At 34.8% G+C, this 22,234-nt stretch overlaps 1 protein-coding gene across 1 annotated transcript; it reads right to left on the bottom strand.

Annotated features, from left to right (window-relative positions):
* Positions 1-2,233: 2,233 nt before the first annotated feature.
* LOC125226739 (endocuticle structural glycoprotein ABD-4-like) lies at positions 2,234-17,165 on the bottom strand. The gene is made up of 4 exons (XM_048130823.1): positions 17,135-17,165; positions 12,262-12,398; positions 11,689-11,860; positions 2,234-3,681 (listed from the first exon to the last, which is right to left on the bottom strand). Exons 1-4 carry the CDS (start codon positions 17,135-17,137, stop codon positions 3,544-3,546), a joined length of 450 nt encoding a protein of 149 aa, XP_047986780.1. The 5' UTR covers positions 17,138-17,165; the 3' UTR covers positions 2,234-3,543.
* Positions 17,166-22,234: the final 5,069 nt, after the last annotated feature.

Genomic DNA, 22,234 nt, shown 5'->3' with positions numbered 1-22,234 from the left:
CGCCGTTGGTAATGTGGTAGGCTGTTCGAAGGGGCCCAGTATGCCCAGTTCACGCCGTCGGTAATGTGACAGGCTGATCGAAGGGGCCCAGTGCGCCCGGATCACGCCATACGTTTATGTGAGGTAAATTGTATGTGGGGTACATAGTAAGTAAAATCAGGTTGGACGAAAGGGTCAGAGCAGCGCCCGGTCCGCACCTAAGAGGTCAAGAGAGCTTAGCTTGGGTGTGAGACAATCACGAATACGTCCAAGCAAGTATGTCACATCTGAGTTTAACGTTAGCGATGTACAGGGCCACGTACTTGCCTTATCAGTCAGGAATGGTCGAACGGACAATTATTAAAATCTTATGTCTTCTTACAGATGCTCCACCGGATCAATAATCGCACGAGGGCGTGCGACGGTCAGGTTGGCCGTGACGGCGCATCAAGAGAATTGGCTTGATGGCGCTAGTGTCGCCTGTTTGATTTCTGAACTGAATGGTAGAACTGTCAAACTGACGTAACACCGAGCGCTGGGGTGGCGGCCATGTTGAATGAACTGACAGTTGAGATTCGGTCGTCGCCATGATGCGCTCGCGCCTCACGTGCTACGGTGGAACGTTATAATAATCATAATCGTAAATTATCTGCATCAATCGTTGTGTTAAAAGTGTGATTCGATATCAGTCTCGAATAAACGTGTGTTAAGCTATTCGGAACAACTTTTATTTCGACAAACCTGGTCTCCTAGCCCGAAAACCCACCAAGATGGAGTCTTCGAATAAAGGTGTACAAAACGATCACGACTACGTGCCTTTATACAGTTTAAATTAGACAAATAAAAAACTACCCTAGGTTCTGTATCGTGTTATTTTTACTTGTCATAATATGTATCTTGTGTCACTTTCGCACTTACGTACTTGTTAGAACGCGACAGATATGGTGACAAATGATAGACAGCCGTCCATATTATTTCTGCTGGTTCGGTAGGCTAGCCGAATTGTCCCGCTGGAAGGATAGCAATGCTGGGGGCCGATTTTTGAATCTCACGGCGTTCGAATTCAGAAAATTGTCACTGAAAATAGTAGGCAATTCACCGTTTTCAACCGGTATTTTAGTGACAGTGAGACTCAATAAAACCGGCCAAGAGCGTGTCGGGCCACGCTCAGTGTAGGGTTCCGTAGTTTTCAGTATTTTTCTCAAAAACTACTAAACCTATCAAGTTCAAAACAATTTTCCTAGAAAGTCTTTATAAAGTTCTACTTTTGTGATTTTTTTCATATTTTTTAAACATAATGGTTCAAAAGTTAGAGGGGGGGACGCACTTTTTTTTCCTTTAGGAGCGATTATTTCCGAAAATATTAATATTATCAAAAAACGATCTTAGTAAACACTTATTCATTTTTAAATACCTATCCAAAAATATATCACATGTTGGGGTTGGAATGAAAAAAAATATCAGCCCCCACTTTACATGTAGGGGGGGGTACCCTAATAAAACATTTTTTTCCATTTTTTATTTTTGCACTTTGTTGGCGTGATTGATATACATATTGGTACCAAATTTCAGCTTTCTAGTGCTAACGGTTACTGAGATTATCCGCGGACGGACGGACGGACGGACGGACGGACGGACAGACAGACATGGCGAAACTATAAGGGTTCCTAGTTGACTACGGAACCCTAAAAATCGGCCCCCTAATCCGACAAGTAGAAATTTCATGACGACGTGAAGATTGGACGGACAACCCTCTGGTCACCTCTATACGTTGCCCTTGAGTAGAAATTTCTTGTCTGGGTTTCATTGATGTCTTTTACTCTTAGGTATGTACGAGTACTTACAGCGAAACAAAAATATTCGTGGAGTCCCTTGGCGCGGAAGAAGTGAAACTTCGTAACATAATTAGCAGACGGAGCTCGCTTATATTGATCAACTCATCACTCTGCTCACTGGACTACAAATTCCATGAATGCACTATTTGTCCTTCAACTATGAATTTTATAATATCAGCAAAATCACACAATACTCTTGTTACATTTTTTTTCTTTGCATATTCGGCCTTTAATTTGTTTTGTTTGTTTTGCACCGCTATTGTTTTGTTTATTCTTAATATGAGATAAAGGTAATGTCCATGGAATCATTATTAATGATGGGACTGTTAACAAGAACATGGAAAACGATGACAAGAGATTAATGGTTTAAACAATGACTGTGTGGGTGTATGGGAATAATAAAAATAAAATTACAAACGATTTGTACAAAAAAAAGCGTTTTTAAGATAAAATACTAGCTAAAACAAAGTGTTAAATAAACAGGGTGTCGAAACAGGGAGATAACTCAAAATATTTATAGATATGTATATTTTGAACTCTTAAACTTACGTTTAGTCTCCTGTCTTAATCTTTTGAGTTCAGGTTTATGAGATCTCTCAATCAGAGCAATGATATAAATAACTCGTTTTTTTAAACAATCTAAAATATCGCGTATTGTTATGAACTCGTTCGTTTTTAGTCAGAAAACTATAAGGAATGAATGAGTGAATGAGGCTGCTTCTAGTTTTCTTGTAATCAAATAACTTAATGTAAATTTGTAAAATGATGTTAAAACGAGATATTTTGATCATAAAGAATCTTAAGATATACCTGTCAGTGCCATGTTTTAATGTTGATGATATAATAAGCATGGTCATGGCAAAACTGACAGTGACAAAGCCAGTTGGTTTCATTTTTAATATTTGGCACATTGTACCATTATACAAACACCAGACATACCTGTATTCCACTCGTACAAATTGTTTTGTTTCACATTGTAATTATCAACAAAAATATACCTAATATTTATATGATCTATAGCTTGATATCCTCCAAGTATTTTCTATCTTATACGAAATCTTATCCAGTTTATACGCTCTATTTGTGTCGTTTTCCAGCAAAATGTCTCAATTTGCCGCTTTCAATAAGGACGCTTTGAGGGTATTCGTATTAAATAAGGTACTGGCGCCTAAGATGGGCCGATTCTTAACCCCTCGTATGCTTAGACGTGCGTGGTAATTTTAATCTATTGTTTTAAATGTCAAGGTCACACTATTTCAATGATCAAATTTGACAGGCCGCATACAAGGGGTTAAGCTTTCCCACTTTCAAAATATCATAGTTTGGAAGTGTGAATGAGCTTAAATTATGTGTTCATATTCGTTAACACCATATACAAAACTGCAAGTTTATATTCAAAATGAAAAAAATAATAATAACGATCTCGTTCTTATGGTAAGCGATAAAGTGGAACCTTTGACTAGACTTCAGCACAAATTTTAGGAAGTACGAGTGGAGATTATTTGACACATTGTGTTTTGACATCGGTTTGTTATGTTTAATTTTTAACCGACGTCTTTACTTTGATAAAATAAATGTACATAAATTCCACCCTTACATTTTGGACGTAACTTGTTACAGTGCCCTAGCACAACACTCATTTTGTATAAGCATACCTAACTAATACAATCGTATAAGTACACTAATTAAATATAAATGTTCGTCTATGAGATTTAATTTAAATGCTAGTTCAGAATCTCCTGAAAGGCGCCGCTTGGTACTGAGGCTGCAGGTTGGTGGATGCGGGCGTTGGCGGTAGGGTCTTGAGGTACTCCAGGGCCTTTTGTATGGCTGGCGGAATTGGCGGTGGGGTCGGGAGGTGCTCGCCCTGAAAAATAATGAAAGGAACTTATAAAATTGTGGTAAACGGAAATATTTACCAGGAATTATTTAATTGTTGTCTAGCAGTGGTGAGTTGGTGATGTCTTGTGGATATGACTACCGAAGGAGGAAAAGACTGGTATGTATCCACAAAAAAATAAAAAGGTATACCTAATATACCCAACTAGCCAACGTCACAATCGCTAGCGGTTCGTAAGTGTTTCGTAGCTAGTTCTATCGCTCTTCTATAATGGCGCGACAGAGCCAAACTGCGATTCGAGTGCCACGTAAGCAGCGTCAACGATTGTCACTTAGTCTAGGCGGCGGTGTTTATTTTTTTCCAAATATTAGCACTATTAAATATCAGTAAATGAATTTATTTTAACACTTATTAATGTTACTGATTTACATAAGTAGTCCAAAATTGGGACGGTCTGACAAACGTCTGTAAATATCACGCGTTTGTGATAAATTGTAATTTTCAAGGCTGGAGTACCCATTAAATTTGGCATTTAGAGATATTGGTCGGTTATACTTCAAAATTATTTAGGGAGGACAGTAATAAGTATACACAATAAAACAAGAAAGTCTAGACTACTTAAATACTCTGTAAATATTTAACAGCATGTAGCATGCAGCATGTGTGCAGGTCTACTCTACTCGTATTTTCGCAGCCGTATACGTAGTACGATTTTAATAAACATTATAATTTCATCGAAGTTTGTCGTTTAAAATAATATTTGCACCGGCACAGCAGTTAAAATCGTTGCCAATTTATGTCGGACTGACTTTTCACTGGCCGGGTAGGTATATTCTTAACTAAATTATGCAAATTTTGTAGCACGTAAGAGTTCATCAAAGGTTAGATTACACTTAACATAATTAAAATCACAAATTCTTCCAAGCTTCTTCATATCCACATGTAATGCAATAGCTGACAGACTAACCCTACCCACTTGATGAGCTGGTTACAAAACAAATTTAAAATAAGTACGCCATTATTGTCACCATCTGCCACTGATTTATGGCAGATACAATTTAAATGAACTCCGATTTACATAACGCACAGTTTGCCAATAGGTTACGATAGTGATAATGGGTATCGACTGACGAATGGGTTTACGCAGTTTTTGGCAATAGGTGTGTTCTTGATAATATTCTGATGGACTATGTTTAGGTATACAACCGTGGAAAAATATAACTTTACACAACACACCTGACCAGAAACGGTCCATGTTGTCTATCATTGTTTTCAGTATATGTTAATTAAAATATGGATACGTTAAAAATATGATTGTTTTGAAAGTCTTGGCGGAAGACAGAAGTTACATGAAATTTCAATGTGCACAACGACTTTGAACTTATTGTATATTTGCAAAGTATGTTTAGTATGTTCATTTTCACACGTACATTGTTATGAAAATTGTATACCAAATCTTATAAATATGAGTAGTGTGCTCTTTAGGGATAGAAGTGAGGCCAAATAGATCAATGAAAAAGGCTGTATCCGCTTGTACACTAATAAGTTTATCTTTTAGCCACGATATCATGGCCTTTGTGTGCCTTTGCTGCGTGTTCAAAATTAAGCTGTCTTTTATCAGAATTTTGTAAGCACAATCTCATATTGTGAAGTCACTTGTCAAATATAATTTATATAATAATTACGATACTGTGAGCCACAACCACTATCTTATTTAAATTTTGACGTGACATTTTGTGAAATGGCTCAAACGTCAAACTGATGTCTATTACGCGATTACCCGCAACTTTGATAAAACACTAAACTGTATACGCAAGATTAAAATATAGGATATAGATGGAATAAAATAAAAATGGGAAGTTTCAGCTGCTAAAATAAAATAATATTATTTTTTAGGTATTTAATAGAAAATTTCCAGTGATAAGCTGTAAACTTTCAGAAACGGCCGCAGGTCATGGGTCGGTGTTTGATATTTCGCGGCGACATTTGCCCGCGCGTTTTACCAATTTGCACACCCGCGCTCTTCGGATTTTCTACGTTCTTTACGTAACTATTCTACTACGTAATTATTCTGAAACCCTCTTACTCGTACGTGGAGATGGGACATAGGTACTCGTACCTACTTGCTAATTTTCAGACTGACTTTGAGCATAACTACTTTGGTATGGTTTCTTATGATCTTATGAAGCATAATGTATCAAATATCCTTGTTTTTGTTCTGTGATATTTTAAAAGTTATTGGACACTGTGAGGTTCTGTTTTTTGCTGAGGGTTTAATACCACCATTAATTAGCAATTAAAGGGTTGAAAGAAAACAAAACTGTTATGTTTATTTAACAGGTAATATAATAAAGATTGCACGGAGATTTAGCAAATTTTGCATGATATTATACTCGTATAAGGTAACAGACCTAATCATGGACAGTTTAAGATAAAATTTTGCCTATTTTTGATATTACACTGATACACGTATAAATTTTACCGCTAAGCGTGTTAAAACTTAAATGTCTTATCCTTCTTTTACATTTTAAGCATATTGCAGAATAGATACTCCGATTGGTTTCTTCATAGTTAACAAATTAAAATGAGGTGTTTTTTCTCCAATCATGGACGGCAGTTCTCCAGTAATGGATCCCCCATTATGGACAGTGAAATAAGTTTAAAATTTTACTTTTAAAGCAAACTGATACTTAATTAGTTAATTTTATATACCCCAAATAAAATTAGTTTGGGTTATTTTAACAAAGGATTGTTTCTTGTAAATTTTGGTTTCGTAAATTGTTCCTTGTCCATCATAGGAGGTAGGCAGTTTTCCGGTTCCAGTTATGGACACTCGCAAAATAACACTATTTCTTTATATCTTTGGAGTAACAAACTAGTATGTTTTATACCTTATCTCATGGTTAATGCAGTAAGTAAAACTCATTCAAGTTTACACCGAGTATTATTTTTTTATTATTTTATACATGAACTCAACTCTCTTAGCAACATTGCTAAGAATTCGTCGTGATATTTTTTTCAGTAAAGTGATGACTTTAATCTGGCCGCCAAATCCTTCAGAAATAACCGAATTAATTGAAACATCAAAATTAGGCAGTTCTATGACTCTTGTTTAGAAACCGTCAGTTTTTAGAAACTAATTTTAGATACTTATTTTTAATGATTTGTGTTTATTTTGTCCATAATGGCATCACCGTCCATTATAGGGTATTTTACATTATGTTAAATAAAAAAAAAATTGACTGAACTGAAAGAGTTGAAATTGCGAACATGATATAGATACCTGTCTTCACATTGCAGATTTTTCTTGATAACAATAAAATTTATGCCCAACATCGACAGACTGACAACAGCCGACCGACATTGGCTATTACAAGCCTAATTTGTCGTAAAGTTTTTCGTAGTCTTAATTTATAACTACGTGAAACATACAAATAATATCGTATCGTATCGTATCGTAGATATTATATAATATCCTATCATAAAAATTGGGTAATGATTCCTTGTGTATTATTTGTTAAAAAAATATATTTTTGGGATTCACAATCACATTCAACCTTTTTTTTTGTTTTCTTTAGATAGGTAATTGTTAATGTAGTTAAGAGTAAAATGTTCGCATATATACCTTTAAGTTTACATAGTATGCTTATACATATTTAAGATTACGCTCATCACCACAGATGTCATATATACCATAGATCAAGCAAACGTATCTACTTAGCGTGTCAAATGAACTCAGTGAAATCCACTGAGTTGTCCGTCTTTAATCGCAGCTTGCAGCTTTCGGGCGTCAATTTTTGTAAGTTGAAGTCAATCAAAACATAAAAAATGCCTCGTTACGTGATATTCAATTGCAACAACACAAAAATTATGAACAATCAAGAGCCTGAGACATATTTAAAATTACAGGCAAGAAACAACTTCAGTACAAAATTTGACACGCTCGGCCCCTATACAAATAGATGAACTTGTTTCTTCTATATAAATAAAGTTCTGTGCTCATCACTTTAAATTTTCATTAATAAATACACGTAAATGGGTATGACTAAGCGAAAATGCATCATCAATTACATCAGCATCAGCTGCCAACATCATATACGTTCAAAACTGCTAACATTTCTTGTATCGACTATAAAGTTATTGAAATTCGCAAAACATACAATACTTTACACAATCAGTAAGTAAAATGACCTAATCATGTTAAGAAACTCCGAACCGCAAAATCATTTATGGAAAGGTTATATTGGTATGTTATCATAAAGCAATGAGTAAATGTATCCTTGTACAAATGTACATCTACGATTCATATGCTAATCGGAAATCGTGAAACAAGTGTGGAAAGTATGGAGTTTCCAGCATTATTTTGCTGAATTACGTAACTAAGAGAGTATATAATTTATAATAGGTAATTTTAAGTATTAATGTGTTTATTTTGTATCTTTTTTTTTACAATTACATAACATCAATTTACTACAATTATGCCCACTAACAACTGACAAGATTAGATATATTACCCAAAAACGTCCGAGAAGCCAAATTCAGATAAAAGTCGGATCTGACTAGGTCAATGACACTTATTGTCTTTAATTTTAGATTTAGGATGATTTCAGTCTCAAGGTCGAACAAAACTTTTATGTTACTGCTTGCTTTACATGAAAAAGCGATTCCGATGAGGATTTATTTCGATACGCCTATTAAGCTTAATTAAATTTCAATGGGGCATGGTGCAGCTGTAAAGTACGACTTACACTCGACGAGTAGTAAGGAACACTAGTTGTTAAATATTTCTCTATAGTAGGTCGCGATTCCGCCTTTGAGGACATTTCCCCTTATAAGAAAGACACTAAGTGAACAAAATTTTATTCTATTTTCTATATTTCTGGCAATGGCAAGCCAATTGACCTAAAGTCTGGCCAGAAATATATGTGCACCATGTTGCGGAATTTCATTAGAACTATTTTCTTCATACTATACTGAACTGTCACCACATACATCAGAATAACAGCGCCATCTTGACAATAGTCATATATTTCTGGTCAGGCTTTACATGACATTTTACTAGAATACTTGCGCTAGTTCGCTGCTCTGAAATATCCCCCAAATTAATATCCAAATTCTTCCAAAAATACTATGGTGACAATTGTTAATCCAGTCGGCAGCAATGCGGCTCAAAAATAAAATGCAGTTGGACCTTCTAAGACAGCCATTTTCTTCTAACCGTAGCACGGTCTAACTTCGCCTCTTAAGTAATGTTTTTCAACAAGTAACCTTCACGCAGTATGCAGTTTAACATTAAAACATTTTTGCGCTTCGTCATGTGTAAATCGTACTTAACGAGTCACAAACTAGTCAGTCCAGTATCTGATTCTGCGAACATCTCTGGTCAATGTGCTAAAAGCGGTAAAATATATAGACATGTAACATATTGTTACTGACTTGTACAGCGCTGTGATGGCCCCAGGAGAAAATGTGTCAAGGATGCCTCCGCGAGCGATGCACCGCGAACTTTAACAGGTGTTGAGAACACGTAATTTAATTTTAGGTATCATTACACAATTACAGGTGGAGCGGCATCTGATTATAGTAAGCTTAGTCTTTACTGCGTGAAATACTTTGCATTGTTTTTAAATTATCAGTTTCAGCAATAAGTTCTCAAGTTTAAAAAGATTTCATGCTAATACAATATACAATTTTTGTGAATTCGGTAGGGTTCATAGTTGTTGTTAAAAAAATGATAGTAGTATAAATAATTAGTGTTTCATTGCCAATGTGAAAGATACAAAAATAAAAATAAATACTCGTATAAACACGAAAATGTTCTGGATGCGTTCAGGTAGGTAGCGTGATAGTTATGGCCTATCACGTCGTCGGTCCATCCTCGCACTTCTTCTTCTTTTCCTGAGCCTATTTCCCATGTCTCTTAGGGTCGGCCTCTCGCACTTATAGCAAGTGTGAAAAGGACGCAATGACGCGATTTCCATGTCACTCTAATATTATGAACATAAAAACGTCCTCAGGCACTGGAGGCCTTGGTCACTTTTTCTTTCATATGTGTAATTTATTTCGATTTTAACATAAAAACGTGTTCAGATATTTATGTTCGTGTAACTGTGTAGATGTAACTGGACGTTATGTGCCATTAACTAAACTGTAGCTATGTAAAGCACCCTAGCTCCGTAGCCGAATGGCATTTATGCGACGCGAAACGCCACCGAAACGCCCCAGAAATGTAGTTTGGCTCTGTCGCGCCAATACACAAGAGCGATACGGATAGAAAGCCACGAAAGAGATATTATCTTGAACGTTTCATGAGCGTTTGTGCAATCGGCTACGCACACTGAGCCTAATCAGGATTGTGTTGTGAGTACTAAATAATTAATTTTATTCGTTAAATTCAGGTACCTATTACCTATCAGCGCTACAACCAATTACTAACGTTTGAAAATGACTATAGGTAGCTTTTTTCAGTAATTATAATTCATTTTCTCAATACTAGCAATGAAATGAATAAGGAACAACATGTAATTTACAAATTGAAATTTGAGGCATTAATTTATTTTATAGACGCAGATTAGGTATTCGGTTAGCCTATAAACTGAACAAATCATTCACATTTAATATTTTAGTTTACGCAATGAGCATTTAAAACTCACTAACAAGAAGTAATCATTATGAATTCTTAAATGGTGCCTTAGCTTACTCGTCGAATGTAAATAAATACCTATTTATAGTAAATTAGTCAGTCTATAAAATTTGATTTGCGTAGGCAAAGTAAGACAAAAAATATACCTAGCAACATTTATAATATAACTATTGGAATAGGTATCCCACGCCAGGGACACACCCAGTGATGTCACTTGTCTGGTCAAGCAAAATGCACAAGCCGCGTTATACCGATGGGTTATAAATTTAAAACTATAATATTTTTCCGATTTTGTGTCAGACGAACGTATGATATTAGTCTTGTATGTGCGTTGTCACGTTCTATGCATTTTCACACCGTTGGTTGGGTTTGTCAGTTTCATTTACCTTATCCTTAATCATGAGAACACGGATTACCTACTAGCATATTACCTTTTTTTTCCATAGCTGTACTATTTTTGTGTTATGGTAATAAACGAATTTTTTTTAGCGTCTTGCTTAATTTATCGAATTCAAAAGATTTTATATCTCACCGCTTAAATTATTCGCTTCCACCAAGAACGATTTCATACTGGACTGACAAAGCCCATACAAAAAAGCTGAAATGTACGGGCCTTTTAGGTTTAAAACTAGATGGCGATGTTCGCAGCCTAGAAATGGCCAAAATCATATTTTCCCCAAATATTTTTGCGTGTTTTCTTTATTTTAAAATCATAATATCACGTAATACACATTTTGAAAAAAAATAATTTGTAGGCAGCATCAGTGTAGTTATAATAGTATTTAATAGGTGGCGCTAAAAAATCGAGGTACTATTCTTAGGGCCGGTTACATCAAACCGTCTGTCGCCGTTAAAGCGTTAGTTAAATTTTTATTCTATGGGAAGTTCCATAGACATCATCTGCTGCGTGACGATGATGTTTCTGTCAAATGTGGTCGATGCAACTGGCCCTTAGTATGAAGTATGTAAATCCTATATAAATAATCCTTGATTCCACTAAAAAAAACATTGCAATTTTTTTCAGAATTTTCCGTCAAATGTACCTACACATTTTTGGGGTAGTGGCACATTGAAAATTAAGATTCCTCATACAAAATGTACACCCCAATTAACTACATCAGTTAATTATTATTCACAGTGGATGAATTGGTTTGGTTCATTGGTGCTTACCGATGATGAATTGCGATGTTGTCTGGTAAGCACTTTACGCATGCAGGTAATTTTCTACCTATGTTGCACGATGTGCATGTATATTTTTTTTGTTTCGGGACTCATGCGTAAATTCAGGATTACTTGAATATATGATTAGACAAAACTTTAAGAGTAAACAGTTGAACTTTAAATTGCCAAACATGGCTTCGTACTAAAGATCAGTTAAGAAGCTACGTTACCTGTGGCTGGAACCCGTTCTCGTCCGCGATGTATGTGAGCGATATAAGCTGTCCCTCGGGAGACTTGTAGCTGAACTTCCCTTCGGCCACCTGCACTTCCTCCGGCTCTCCCTTGCCGAAATTCTTCACGTAACCAGACTCTTCCGCGGTGATCTCGTTGCCTGTCTCGTAGCTAGAAAAAAAAATATTTTTGTGGATACGAGTCGTGTTAACTACTCTAGCAATTAGAAATAAAAATGATTAATTTGAATTATGAAGTGCACGAATGTGTAGACTAGATAATGACCAAACTAGATTTTATAATTTAGTAAAGAATTTGCGCAAAACGCTTTTTAAATTATTAATTTAAATCAAACAGCAGCAGCAGGAACGCGAGTGAAAAATCACGTGTTTGCAAACAAATTACTTTTCAATAGTGAGTAGGTTGACGTCAAAAATATTTCACGCTTCGCTTACTCTGAACTCCAGAGTCTAGAGGAGAGGAGCAGTCAAGGTTGTACCTACTTGTAGGCAATACGGAGAGGCGTGCGCGGAAGAAGAAAATAAGACCCTACCGATTTTTTTTATACATACGCCCATTTATAAGTCCCGTCGACGTTGGGCCCGTCCGTCTCGAACCGGATGATGGGAATGGACTCGCCGGCCGGTGCCTGCTTCGGCTGCTGAGCCTCCGCGGCGAGCACCGTCAACGTCAGGAGTAGCATGGAGATCTGAACACAAGAGTTATTTAAATTTCCAAAATCCATTAATATTATCAAAAAATATTTATTAAACACAAGCATTGACAGATTAGATAAGATTAGATATATTTATTTCACAACATACGATTACGGGTAGGTATATAAACTGTATAGAGTACTTCCGTCAAAGTCATACTGACTTTATGCATTACACTACAAGTGCAGAAAAGAAGGTATTCGAGAGATAGATTTGCATTCTTAAGTTCCGATCTGAAAATAAATGTACTACTACTGCCAACTACTTTGCGAACTAGTGCGGAAAAAAAACACCATTTAATGAAATCCTTTTGCAAAACTACTAAAATTATGTTCTTGGTTAAATATATATTTTTATCATAATTTGTTCGTAAAATTTATTTTGGAACCATGTAAGTAGATGTTTTCGCTTTTATTATATTTCTTAATGTAAGTACATAATCTTCACTGCTAAGTTATTTATAAGTAAAGTAAGTAGTACCTACTGCCTATTAAGCCTGTGTGCAATTATTGTGCACATAGAACCTAAGATAGGTATCTTAACTATCGAGTACCTATTGAGTTACAAATGGAGAGTCACCGAGCGCTTTGTGTGAAGATGAGCGCCAAGATAATATGCCTGATAGGCATTCTGCGAGCAAAAACCTGTTTTCACGTAGGTGTTGCGTTTGCGCAAGGATTTTGTATAGGCCCTAGGATAGTCAGGCACGAAACCACGGAATAAATACTAGGACTAACGAACACAAAATAGAAACTCTACGAAACCGCAGTTTGACAACGGTTCAGGGTCGAATCGTTATCCCTTTTGACTGTTTAGGGTTGTCAAAAATAACAATTATCTGACACAAGATTCATAAGATATTTGAAATGAAACAATATTGGGCATGAAAGCAAACAAATATTGTAATGTCTAACTATGTCAAGAAAAGAATAAAAGTTGATGGATTTAAAAATTCCGTTGCACTAATCGAGTATTGATTCTTTAATGTTCAGTATATATGAATGTACACTAATAATGCGTCGTATATTTCAATGGTTGTGAATATAAACGATTTTTTATTGAATTATTTTAACCGATTACGAGTAAGTCCCGATTTAAAAATAATTATGTGTAATAATCGTGAAAGTTTAAATCAGTGTTTATTTATTTAAAAAATATTTTAAGCGGGTTACTCACGTATTAAGTCGATATAGCGTTCGACATGTTTCGATCCAATTTCGAGGACCTTTCTCAAGAGTAGCGACCCCGCCTTTACATGTCGAGTGTTTATTTATTCTTTCCTTATATTGGCTATCATTCTTACATAGAATTGTATTAATATCATTAGCCAAATATCTACACTTCTAAAAGTTATAATCTGCACTTATTATTTTCCTTATAGGTTATATATTGAAATTGAGTCATCCGCATTCTGCAGATCATAGACACCACCTAGACATCATGAATAGTGCCTTAACAAGTTAACAAGCATATTCATTCCGACACATCTTTTGTACAATGCAATGACGAAATCTTCCATGCTCGCGATTTCCGCGCCGTGCACCAGGAAATGCATAGGCCGGAAGATGAACTTTACCGTTTGGCTTTCTTCACGATGTTGGCAAATTTAAAGGAGTGTCGAAACCGCGGTTTACTCACACAAGTTATGGGTATAGGAAATAAGTACTAGCTAACTCGATTTCTTAGATGTAAAGTCACACACAAAAAAAAAACACGTATAACTAATTAATTATCGGACTTTCTTATTTTATAAGCATACGTGGGCAACAAGAAAACAAACCATTAATCTGTTGGATCAGAAATCGTTACTTTTTATTTCAATTTTTTAATAGGAGATTTTCTACATATTTTTTTCGAAAATGTCCAATATGGTAGCAATTGGTATACATTGATTAAGTGTCGGCAGGGTCGTAAGTATATTTAATTTTTATTATAATTATTTTATACACACAAAACGCTGATAAAACTGCAGGTTTCTTTGTAAATCTTTGTATAAATAAAAGCGTGGGGACTACAATCCAAGACTTGAAAAATGAAAATGAAAATGAAAATTGTTTTTTTGGTTACAACATTTTATACAATTTACAATAAGTTTTGCTAAGAATCTCCTAATAAGTATGATAAATACTTGTGACAGAAGACTCCCCTACTAACTACAAGGTTTTCTAAAACTCATTTAACCGAACATAATCTTAGAAACAAGTATCAAATACAATTATAATTTGACGACCGGTCTGGCGCAGTCGGTGGTGACCCTGCCTGCTACGCCGCGGTCCCGGGTTCGAATCCCGGTAAGGGCAATTATTTGTGTGATGAGCACAGATATTTGTTCCTGAGTCATGGATGTTTTCTATGTATATAAGTATTTATATATATTATATATATCGTTGTCTAAGTACCCACAACACAAGCCTTCTTGAGCTTACCGTGGGCCTCAGTCAATCTGTGTAAGAATGTCCTATAATATTTATTTTAATTATGTATGAACTTAAGCTGAAGTAAAGTTAACATACTGTATCATAAAATTATAACTTACATGGGAGGAAGTTAATGAACAGCAAGGGCTGACATAAAATGTTCTGAAGCATTTTGTGATTATTATAACCAGTTTTCAAGTATATGTAGATTAGAATAAACACAAATTATGCTCCTGGGTTTAAAATGTAAAAATTTCGAAATGCAACAAAAGTCGAAATCACATTTGCAACAAGCTTTACGGCGATGTGTCAATTTTGTCAAGTTTTACGATAATGTCTCGGATGAGACGAAGGGTCACGTAAACGCGTCATATCTCTCATGAAACGTGACGGGAGTGAATGTCGGAATGGCACAGAATGAAGAGGTATGGGACAAGCAAGGTACCGCCGTTTGACAAGGATTTTTCTTATTTTGCATTTATGTTTAGTAACCAAATATTTATACAACCTCAAAGGCCCTCGTCTTCACGTTTTTGGTATTGATGCAATCTTTGTTTAGAGGTATTATTTTCTCTTTTTACACTCCCTGGGTCCGTAGCCGAATGGCACAAACGCTCACGAAACGAAACGCTAGTAGAAACCTACCTACGCACATAACGTGTATGAAAAAAACGCTTTATTAAGGGACCATATTCTTAAATCCGCAGGCCAAATGTTTATTAGAGAAATTTTATCCCGAATAGTAATACTATCAAATAGAGAGTGTTTTATTTTAGAAAATCTTTGAATCCAGTTTTGTTTTTTTTTTTAGAAATAGTTCTAATTTTTTAAGTAAAAAGAGCCAGCTTAAGGATTTAAGGAAGTTTTCGTGTAGGGTTTGATTTATCTTTCCACCCTGTATAGTTGTAATCTACAAAGCCCTTTCATTTGATATCCCACATGGTATGATTAAACGCTCCGCTCGCTTGCGATTTCAGTCATGCGTTCGACGCCCAAATGGAAATTTAAGGACTCCAGATTTAGACCTATTTGATAAGGCGAATCTCATAATCAAGATCACCAGATAAGACCTATAAATTCTGAAGTTATGTAGTGAAAATTAGGTACTAGAAATACAGAAATAAGGCGGTTGGTGTGGGGGTTGATGGGGGCAATAAGCCTTCTTTTAGGGGAAACTCAGATTGTGGTTTTGAGGGTTCACAAGTCCTGGTTAGCGGTGAGGCAGTAGTTTAAAGATCGGAGCTTTAAGGAATTTTAGATGAGTGTGAAGATATTAAGGCGGTTTATTTCTTATTTTTTAGATAGTATATTTAGCGTAATTTCTCTAATGGGTATAGGAATTATTATATTTTTTTATATTTTTTTATCTATTTAGCTTTATCTTCTTGTTCAACCTAGCGTTTTCCCGGCCTAGTAATATTATAACATTTATAACTGTTCTATTTTTAGGAGAAAATTTACTTAATAAATTCAATTAAAGTTTTACAACAGTCTTTACTCATATTTTACAATAACAGTTACAGACGAACTAGGTTAAATCTGCAGTGAATTTGATATCATCATATCACAGAGCGGAGGTGTTGTCAAAAATCTAAGATGTTTGAGTCTGGAAATAGAACTTTTGGAGAAGGTGATGAAATAGTCAATCCTGCCCCCTGAAATAATAAATGTTGTATTTAATCCTACCCCCTGACTACATACCTAAGTTATTTAAGAGGTTATCAAAGTTCATACATAAATGTAATGGTTGCAAAATTTATTTTTTGTGGCAGTTAAGTACCCGGCAGGTTTTGGCATAAATCATGTTTCAAACGAAGCTGCGCTTCCGGCTTTGGTGGAAACTCTTTAAACTCCAGTGTAGAATATTTTTTTTTTAATTACATGTGTATAGTTTTTATTGTCTGCGCAACTTATATCTACGTATTGTTCACACGCTGAAATATGTATGTAGTCCATCGATGTTATTCAATCGGTAATTCGTCAATAAAAGTGTCGGTTTCAGCCGACAATAGCCCCGCGGTAATATTAATTACGGATTTTTGAAGTTTACAATATTTAAAAATTTTAGAAAAACATATTTTCTAAAAAACCGTGAGAAAACTTGATGTAAAATTGATAAACACTTTATAATTCAATTAATAAGTGTCGCTAACTGACTGATCATTTATTACTTGAAGTAAAAGGTAATAAAATATAGATAGCTACATTTTAGGAGACGCCTATTTATTCCAATTTTAACAAAAGGCTTTTCTAATTCTTTCCCGTATCCCTCCGAATCGTCAACGGATGTCAACGAAAATGACGTCACTCACCATTGTAATGCAGTCTGGATGCACTCACGGGCAGCATCAGTATGTGGCGGGTGACACCGCATAGGGTTTATATACCGCCGGTTTACCTATGAACTTCGGGCGACCCGCGCCGATCCAGGTGACTTATGCCGCACATTTTACTGAGGAGTAACCACACGTTTTAAACATGTTACTCGACAGCGTATTTAAACGTCACGGAAGTCGATTTTCATTCAATGTATGTAGAAACTGAACAGTAGGTATCTCCAAACGGGTACTTAATAGAATCAAAAATTACTATATTTTGTGACGTCCACGCAATCGAGTAACTTACGAGTAGTACACACTGATGGTAGCCACTCTACACTGTGCAGTGTACAGTAAACAATCGTAGCCGCTTTTGTCCTCTTCAATAGGAAATAGTGCCTATATTTTCTAATTGTTCACTCGGCTTGAATTTTTCCCGAATACCGGATTTACCTAGTCATAAATAGTGACAATAACATTTGTATGCACATTTGAATGCAAGATTAGTAATTCTGCTTAGTCTCAATTTTAATTAAAGAAATGCACTTCCAAGTTCCATTCCACGGCACACTGTTTACAGCGCCCTTTAGCGTAGTAATTTAATTTCATAGAAACTTTATCTACCATGAAAAATACAACTATAAACACAAAAAATGATGCAGCTGTATTCGTGGCCAGTTGATGAAGCGTTTATTGCTTGTTTGACAATAATCCATGCGCATGCAATAGAACGAGTAATGTCTTCGATTTGATGCCTATTATAAAAGTGTTTGACCAAATTCTGCTGAATATAAAAAATACAACAAAATAAAAATAAAAAATACGTATGAAAAAAATTACATACAATACACGGTGTAACATGACGAAACCGAAAGATTTTAACTATGCGGGCAAAATAAAGATAAAATGTTATATGACGTCAAGCAAATTTCGTGTATTAATATAATTATTTTTGTGTATTTTTTTTTTAGTTTTTTTGGATGTATTTTCACATAAAAAGTAAATGTTATTCGTAAAACTGGCACTTAGGATAAAAATTTACTTACTAGTTACTTTTTGATATCTTTCAACGAGGATAGTTAGATTGTGTCCGTTAACGGCATCATCACCATCAAACCAGCGTTTTTTCTAAGAAATAATAAGTAATTGTTATTTTTTAAATGCTTATAACTCTGAAAGTAGGCGAAATCCAGAAAAGTTTATATGACATTTTATTCTTCTAATATGATGAGGATTACTCTGTTAAAATTATTCGGTGTCCTCATGTTACACCGTGTATATTTGCAAATAGAAACATTTTTGATAGTATTCACCAATTGTCTGCTCAGGCTTAAAGAGTGTGAGTCAGTGGCACCTTAAAATAATTCTGTATTAAAGTTACCAGAGTTATTAGTGTAATTGCAACCTAACCTTTTTTGCAGTCATGAGGACAAGGAAATGTCATAATGGGTGGATTTCAACATACTCGAAATTTGCCTAATTTTGGTGGATTTTTTTAGTTTTGTAATTTTTGTTGAAATTATGTACTGATGTTACATAACTAATTATTAGCAATGTTATGTATCAATGACCTTTCATTATAATAAGTAGTTTTAGAGAAATTACGATTTCAATGACATGGTCGCCACCAAAATTGGTCTACCCACAAAAATAAAAAATAAAATCAAAAATAAAGTTTTTTATTCATTTTTCTATTATTTTCTACTTGAAATAATAAACTTTTAACATGTCATAAATACTTTTCAAATAGAAACAAAAACGTTACTGCCCTCAATTTGTTCACCACCAAAATTTATGCAATTTTGGTGGAAAAAGTATTACGACCCACCAAAATTAGATATTTTTGTATGGGGCGGACCAATCCAGGAAGGTATGACACTTGTATCATGTCTAAATGCAGGAACGAACCTGAATGGTCATGTTATGACACGTTTGTTCGTCTTGCTGCGTCTCGTTTAACTATTAAAATGATTTCAATACTTACCACCAAAATTGGTTCTTTCCCCCGGACAACTTCTGGTGCTCAGTTATAAGTGTCAAATTGTATAATAATATTGACTTATGTCATCTGAAAATATACTTAATGTAATAAAGAATGAAGTTATGGCAAGTTATCTTTATAGCTGCGGATTTACTGGATTTACCATAGCAATAATCCGCTAAAAACAGGCTCTGGACGCTACACCAAAATTAGAATTTCGATGGAAAATTATTTTTAAATAAATATACATAACACTTGTAACAATTTTCAATGTTGCCGAAGGTAGTATTTTAGGATTGGTTTTCATGAAAAAAATAAAAACCCGGAAACAATTAGCCCACACAATGAATTTCAGCTCCGCCACAAAAAAATCACGCTGAGTAATTCACCCTAATGTCAGTTCCGTTAAAGCCTAGTTTGCGAAAATTCGTAAAAATAAATAAAAAGTGTATGTGCTTTATATATTTATTTGTGAAGGCAGTAAGACACGTCAGTGGTGTACCTCTATATCTACATAATATAGGCAGTGTGACAATTGGTGTTTATAGCAAGTAACAGTGTAGCAAAAATAGGTAAGTATATGTGCATGAAAATTTGTATCGCTGTAAAACACCAAGAAAAGAAAGAAATGGTCTTCATCCTGCATTCATTGCCTTTGATTCTGGGTCTAAGGCCCTAGAGGGCCCTTCTTAGTTATGAAATTAAAGGTATCGATGTTTTGCTTATTTGCGTTTAGTCTAATGAAGATATAAGAATGATAAGAATTTAGTAAAACTAAGAAACTTCAGGCCAATTTTCAAAAGATGTAATTCAGTCGTCGTGCGTATTGCCCGTCAAACTCAAACGAAATGCATATGAATGTAAATAAGAATTAACCTGATTCACGGTTATTTTCATTAGACTTAATTTATATTGACAGTGATTACCTTTTTAATTTTTGTCGAGCTCCCGATATTTCGACGCAGTTGCATGCATCATGATCACGGAGTTTTCCTAAAGAATTAGCCTGTTAATCCCGTAAATTATTTAATTGTTGCGATTTGGTCTGTATCATTGGAACAAGTCCTACGTCTTCTCATAGAAACATAGCCGTAAAATACATAGTCATTAAAATAAATAAAAAAATTCAAATGATATGAATAACTGAAATCGTCTCCCCAGGATCGGTATTGTACCAAATTAGAGGGCAGTGAGTATATTAATCAGCTGACGTTTAGTTCAGTGACACTCAAGTAACTTATATCAATTATACGCCTCGATCAAACCATCAATAAAATTACTATGTTCACTATTCAATAGGTTCTCATGAATATACTCAATTCAATACTCATTAATAGTAAATGCACTAATACAGGATTCCTTATAATTTAACTTATAAATAATACCATTTGTGGATACACAGCGCTTCAAATTATTCGCAATGGAAATCTCCGAGTGGGTTCTTAAGAAGCAAACCATACCTAAATATTACACACTATCTATTTGAGCATCAAAAAAATAAAGAAAAAACGGCGTAAGTAATATGTATAAAACGTTGATATTTTACATAGGGTTACATGTTTTAATTTTGTGATAAAATATAATTTGCCTAAAAATAATTAAATCTCAAAACAATTTGTGACTTCAATTTCCATCCATGAGTCAAAAAATTTAAGACATAGAACCGTTAAAGGTAAATTTAAACATATTTGCAATTATTTTCTATAGAGCCGACGATTTAATCTAATCATAAATTAACTGTCGATGTTATTTGAAATACTTTTTTTCATAAAATTCAAGGTCCTTAGGGGCCGTCAGCCTCTTAACAATTGTTGGAACTTTTAGTACCGATGACGTCAAACCTCAGATATGGTAGTTTTAAATCACTTTTTCATAAATATTTATCAGCTATCAATAACAAAAAACAGAGTTCACTGTAAATTAAAATATAAAATACAAAATTGATAAAATAAATACCCCTACCTCACTTAGAAAGTTTTATTGCGTCTTTCGTTGCACTCTGCTCCATCCTAACAATACGTCGTAATCGTACTTCGCTCTTCCGTGTTGGCGCGATAGAGAGAGCTAGCTACTATAACGGTATTATCGTAAGCGAATGTTTCGTTGGCGAGGTACCCACATCTAATCATCCAATGAAAACACTGACAGTAATATCTAAATCAACTTTATTTCACCTTCGCTCAACGAGGCGCATTAGGCGCGGTGACGCTTGTGTTATCACTCAAGATTATAATATGTACAAAATATTTTTGATGGTAGTTTCTGAACTCCACAAAATAAATGTGTAATATTAATATCAATCTATAAAAGTTAATTGCGAATTGGATATTAGCTCTCTAGGTATTGTTTGTAGGAATGTATATATATAATTTACTAGCTTTTGCCCGCGGCTTCTCTCCACTTAAAAAATCACGTCAATTCAACGCTCCGTTTTGCTGTGAAAGACGGACAAACAAAGTGACACACACACTTTCCCATTTATAATATTAGTATGGACTAGTATGGATTAGTATGGATTATTAGTACATATACAGTATACGAAGTAAGTGATTAAGTAAATGCAGTGAATGTGTACAAATGACGTGCAAATTTAATACAATATATATGCTATAGTAAATCATGCTTAATTTACTGTTGCATCAACCGGTCCACACTAGGGCAGAGTTGCACAAAACCGTCGAAGACTCTCCGTGGTTATTTAGAAAGATTATTCAGCAAGACTAGAACTTCGAACCATTACTAACATCTAGATACACCTAGTCAAAGTCATAATCGCTTATTATCTATATTTCAACATTTTTTTTTAAATTAATTATTGAATTTGTTTGAGAGTATTTTCTATTTTTAAAATGTAATATTGTATTGTACCCTAATTATGATAATTTAACTCTAACTTTCACATGTAAAATTTTTAATTTTATGAATATGAATATTACGCTTTGTAAGTTATTGGTAAGTAGATAGTTCTCCCTATCGCTCTTCTGTATGGTGCGACAAAGCCAGACTGCGTTTCTATCGCAACGTAGCGTCAGTCAACCATTTGTGACTTCAGCTGGGCCGGTTGGCGTGACTGTTACCTATCTTTCGCAGGTCATATTATACTGGACACTAGT

The sequence above is a fragment of the Leguminivora glycinivorella genome, chromosome 5 (genome assembly GCF_023078275.1).
Source record: "Leguminivora glycinivorella isolate SPB_JAAS2020 chromosome 5, LegGlyc_1.1, whole genome shotgun sequence".
In the NCBI taxonomy this organism is placed as follows: domain Eukaryota; kingdom Metazoa; phylum Arthropoda; class Insecta; order Lepidoptera; family Tortricidae; genus Leguminivora; species Leguminivora glycinivorella.
Note: the sequence above shows the minus strand (reverse complement) of the source record. Positions and strands in the feature narration are given on the sequence as shown.

Excerpts from the sequence above, each read along its gene's own strand:
- LOC125226739 (XM_048130823.1), bottom strand. Across the intron at positions 11,861-12,261 it reads GACGGGACTTATAAATGGGC|CTACGAGACAGGCAACGAGA; the intron begins GTATGTATAAAA and ends TTTTTTTTCTAG. Across the intron at positions 3,682-11,688 it reads AGAACGGGTTCCAGCCACAG|GGCGAGCACCTCCCGACCCC; the intron begins GTAACGTAGCTT and ends ATTATTTTTCAG.